Source organism: Lytechinus variegatus, chromosome 9 (genome assembly GCF_018143015.1).
Source record: "Lytechinus variegatus isolate NC3 chromosome 9, Lvar_3.0, whole genome shotgun sequence".
In the NCBI taxonomy this organism is placed as follows: Eukaryota; Metazoa; Echinodermata; class Echinoidea; order Temnopleuroida; family Toxopneustidae; genus Lytechinus; species Lytechinus variegatus.
Window position 1 is genome coordinate 6,110,467 of NC_054748.1, and position 5,366 is coordinate 6,115,832.

Consider the following 5,366-nt stretch of genomic DNA (forward strand, 5'->3'; position numbering starts at 1 on the left):
GAAAATGAAACTGATATTAGACCAACTGATTATGAGACGAAATGGTCATAGACGAAATGGTGATTAGACGTAGTGATGATTGGACCAAAAGATTATTAGACCAAATGGTTAATGGACCAAATGGTTGTTAGATGAAATGTTGATGGACGGAATGGCATTAGCCTAAATGAAAGTAGACCATGTGGTGAGTGGACGAGCTGGCAGTAGACGAACTGGCAATTTACCTTAGCCAGGGTAGTTGGCTCCACAAGGAGTTTGGTGTGACTTAAAGATATACAACATGCAATGTTCTTGTTTCCTTCTAGTAATTTGTAATATATACTGCAGTGATTTTTGCTATCACTATTTGGTTTGACTTGGCTAACCCATCTGGGGCCTGGTGGCCTCAAGTACTATACTAGAGCTTCTGTGAATGATGTGCTGACCGGGCTTGTCCCTTAAAACGAAGCAGCAAGCAAGAGGCCACCAGGCCTCATCTGGCGCAGTTGAGAACACCAAAAGTTGATGCAATTTAATGTTTATAATTCTATACCTTTTTGTTACCTAAGATTTTCATTTATATTTTATTTCTGACAATTGTAAGCGCTGTGATTCCTTTTGTGTATAGCGCATATAAATAACCGTTATTATTATTACCGTGGAGAATATAAGAGTTAAATTCTCAGTAAAAATTTTAAAGACAAGATCAAAAGTGGCATACGCTAAACAACGCCATCTATCATTCATGTCCCTCTCTGTCTATCAAGCATAAGTTGAAAAGAAGGCCTATTATAATAATGAAGCTTTATGGCTCATGTATTTTTAATGGTTCAATAAGGGATATATGACCCAATCCCTAGATGTCAATATTTTAAAGATAAAAGCCAGTTGTAACAATTTCAAAAGGAGTTTGTACAGAATCCAATGAAATGACCACCCAAGTGTCTGTTTGTATTAAAAAAAAATATATGTGCCAAAGGATTCTGGAAGAAATTATGTCATTTCTGAGAAATTAGCAAACAAGCACGGGATTCGGGTGAAGCATCGGGCCGACATTCAAAGCAATAATAATAATACACTGTCCCACGTGCGCTTATCTGTGTTGGTGATGTTCAGTGTGAACATTTTTCAGCGTAGACTTCAAGATTTCACAAAGTTCAGTTTATATTACTGTACCAGTTCTACATCCTTGATGATATAATGACAATTAAGTCTGGTTTTACAGACTTTCTCTTGAAATCAGTGTTTACTGCAACTACTCTCATTTATTTTTTAAATGTTTGCTCTTAAATGTTCTGTAATCGTTTTTTGTCTCACCTGCGAAGCAAAGTGAGACTATAGGCGCCGCTTTTCCGACGGCGGCGGCGGCGTCAACATCAAATCTTAACCTGAGGTTAAGTTTTTGAAATGACATCATAACTTAGAAAGTATATGGACCTAGTTCATGAAACTTAGCCATAAGGTTAATCAAGTATTACTGAACATCTTATTAGAGTTTCATGTCACATGACCAAGGTCAAAGGTCATTTAGGGTCAATGAACTTAGACCATGTTGGAGGAATCAACATCGAAATCTTAACCTATGGTTAAGTTTTTGAAATGTCATCATAACTTAGAAAATATATGGACCTAGTTCATGAAACTTGGACATAAGGTTAATCAAGCATCACTGAACATCCTGCATGAGTTTCACGTCACATGACCAAGGTCAAAGGTCATTTAGGGTCAATGAACTTTGGCCGAATTGGGGATATCTGTTGAATTCCCATCATAACTTTGAAAGTTTATGGATCTGATTCATGAAACTTGGACATAATAGTAATCAAGCATCACTGAAAATTTTGTGCAAGTTTCAGGTCTCATGATTAAGGTCAAAGGTCATTTAGGGTCAATGAACTTTGGCCGAATCGGGGTATCTGTTGAATTACCATCATAACTTTGAAAGTTTATTGGTGTAGTTCATTAAACTTGGACATTAGAGTAATCAAGTATCACTGAACATCCTGTGCACGTTTCAGGTCACATGACCAAGGTCAAAGGTCAATGAACTTTGGCCGAATTGGGTGTATCTGTTGAATTACCATCATAACTTTGAAAGTTTATGGATCTGATTCATGAAACTTGTACATAAGAGTAATCAAGTATCACTGAACATCCTGTTCGAGTTTCAGGTCACATGATCAAGGTCAAAGGTCATGTAAGGTCAATGAACTTTGGCCATGTTGGGGTTTTTTGTTGAATAACCATCATATCTCTGTAAGTTTATTGGTCTAGTTCATAAGAAGTGGACATAAGTGTAACCATGTATCACTGAACATCTTGTGCGAGTTAGAGTAGTATTCAAAGTCAGCACTGCTGCTACATTGAACCGCGTGATGCAGGTGAGACGGCCAGAGGCATTCCACTTGTTTCATGTTGTGTTACAGATCAGTCAATTGGCAGCCTTGGAGGAGAAGTTTGGACGTCTATGGACACAATGTCAGCGCTGCCAGGGGAGTCTGCATGAAGATATCTTGTGTACGAGGTAAGATCTACGTCTCCAAGAAATCCCTAAATTGGCAACTGTCTTTCATTTGTAAAGTAGGATCTAGATTTATGACCTAAAATAGGACAGTGTCTGTGTAATCTCTATTCACACATCATTAATTTTAATCAATTAAATTGGCAACATTTGTATATTTTTATTTTTAAAGTAGGATCTAGTTTCAGGATTTAAAATAGGGCTGTGTCGCTGTGTAATCGCAATTCATCAATCATTGATTTTAATCGATTAAATTGGCAACATTTGTATCTTTTTATTTGTAAAGTAGTATCTAGATTCATGACCTAAAATAAGGTTGTGTCTCTGTAAATCCTGTTGACATATCATTGATTTTGATAAGATTAAATCAACTTTGATGATTTTTCACATTGTTTTATTGGATTTTGCTTTGGTTTTCATAATTTTTTTTTACTGTATTTTATGTCTTTAAGAAATTCTTGACCTGAAAAATTAGGGAACCCATTTGATCACCTGACATTTGGTTTGGGATCGTAATAGTGTTTTTGGTTCAGTTTTAAAAAATGTAAAGATAAGGATTGGGGTGTATTTAGTTTTTGTCTCACCTGCGAAGCAGAGTGAGACTATAGGCGCCACTTTTGCGACGGCGGCAGCGTCAACATCAAATCTTAACCTGAGGTTAAGTTTTTGAAATGACATCATAACTTAGAAAGTATATGGACCTAGTTAATAAAACTCGGCCATAAGGTTGATCAAGTATTACTGAACATCCAGTAGTGTTTCATGTCACATGACCAAGGTCAAAGGTCATTTAGGGTCAATGAACTTAGACCATGTTGGGGGAATCAACATCGAAATCTTAACCTGAGGTTAAGTTTTTGAAATGTCATCATAACTTAGAAAATATATGGACCTAGTTCATTAAACTTGGACATAAGGTCAATCATGTATCACCAAACATCCTGCATGAGTTTCATGTCACATGACCAAGGTCAAAGGTCATTTAGGGTCAATGAACTTTGGCCAATTTGTGGGTATCTGTTGAATTACAATCAAAACTTTATAAGTTTTTGGATCTGATTCATGAAACTTGGACATAATAGTAATTAAGTATCACTGAACATCCTGTGCAAGTTTCAGGTCACATGATCAAGGTCAAAGGTCATTTAGGGTCAATGAACTTTGGCCGAATGGGGGTATTTGTTGAATTACCATCATAACTTTGAAAGTATGTTGGTCTAGTTCATAAATCTTGGACATAAGAGTAATCAAGTATCACTGAACATCCTGTGCACATTTTAGGTCACATGACCAAGGTCAAAGGTCAATGAACTTTGGCTAAATGGGTTATCTGTTGAATTACCATCATAACTTTGCAAGTTTATTGATCTGACTTTTGAAACTTGGACATAAGAGTAATCAAGTATCACTGAATATCCTGTGCAAGTTTCAGGTCACATGATCAAGGTCAAAGGTCATGTGAGGTCAATGAATTTTGGCCACATTTGGGGTATTTGTTGAATTACCATCCTATCTCTGTCAGTGTATTGGTCTAGTTCATAAAACGTGGAAATGAGAGTAACCAAGTATCACTGAACATCTTGTGCGAGTTATAGTAGTTTTCAAAGTCAGCAATGCTGCTATGTTGAATCGCGTGATGCAGGTGAGACGGCCAGAGGCATTCCACTTGTTGAGGGTAGGTTTCAAGTTTACCATAATGTGCAGAACGATTGTCACCAGAGCAAATATCATGTAACCTCTTCATTGAATTTCTGTGCATTCCATATTTCTTCTGGATTCTTGGAATTTTTTTCTGTGAAATTCTGTGCATTCCATATTCCTCATATTCATCTTGGATTCTTTGAATTCTCTGTTTTTCGGTATCTAGATGAAGTTGTATTTGATTATTATGTAACTGATTAATTAAAACCATTTTCATTTTCCCCAACCTTAGTCGTGACTGTCCGATCTTCTACATGCGCAAGAAGGTCCAGAAGGACCTTGCCGACCAGGACGCTCTCATCAAGAGATTCGGCAACCCGTGCTGGTGATCGACGACCACCACCAGCCATGGAAGTCTACCGGCAGTGACCATAAGCATGAGTGACCAGCATTGTTGACTAGTCTGCATGCGCAGACTCATATTTGAAAGTTGACACTTAAACCAAAACCAGGTCTAGAGTGAAGACTAGACATAAAACTCTAGTCTGTGTCAGAATGCCACTGTACATAGTGGCCCGTATTCTGAAGTCAGGTTTAACTTAGACCACGGTCTAACTCTGTGCTAAAATTATGGGAAGCCAAAAGTGTCAAAATTTTTATTAAGTTGTATGTTTCTAATTTTTCACAGTGCTCTTTCCTGATTCATCGATGGTGAAGACAATCATCTATTTATACTTCCTAGACAATTATCAATGATTTGAGAGTCGAATGAGCTGATTATATCTTTACTATTAGTATTAGTGATTTATGTAGCAATTGGCTTTCCATACTAAACCACAACTTTAAACTTGAGTTTAAGTTAAACCCGACTTCAGAATATGGGCCAGAGAATCTATTCTCACTACTTCAGACTCTCCATTATGCACTATGTGAATAAGCCAGTTCGTAGTTCCTTTCTGTGCATGATCAAAAGATTCTACGCATGATCAGAGGAAGGTCATTTGTACTAAAGTGACATGGTGCTTTAAAATCTAATGAGATAAGCACCAACTTTGATGTCTTGATTATTCATATATTCTTTTGAATTGTGGTTTTCATTTACATCCACAAAAAACAACAATGCGTCCACGAACGACTGGTATTTCACAGTTTGCCAAGTACATTGTGCAACATGCTATGATAGGCCCTATGCGTTCAAGGTAGGAATGCAATAAATACGTTCATA

General features: G+C 37.0%; 1 protein-coding gene across 1 annotated transcript in view; it reads left to right on the forward strand.

The window, feature by feature from the left end:
- The window catches only part of LOC121421151 (DNA polymerase delta catalytic subunit-like), a 37,684-nt gene extending 32,949 nt beyond the window's left edge, over positions 1-4,735 (forward strand). The window contains exons 21-22 of the mRNA XM_041615811.1: positions 2,406-2,503; positions 4,434-4,735. Of these exons, the coding sequence (XP_041471745.1) occupies positions 2,406-2,503; positions 4,434-4,530 (195 nt within the window). The 3' untranslated portion in view covers positions 4,531-4,735. The remainder of the gene's footprint in view (positions 1-2,405; positions 2,504-4,433) is intronic.
- Positions 4,736-5,366: the final 631 nt, after the last annotated feature.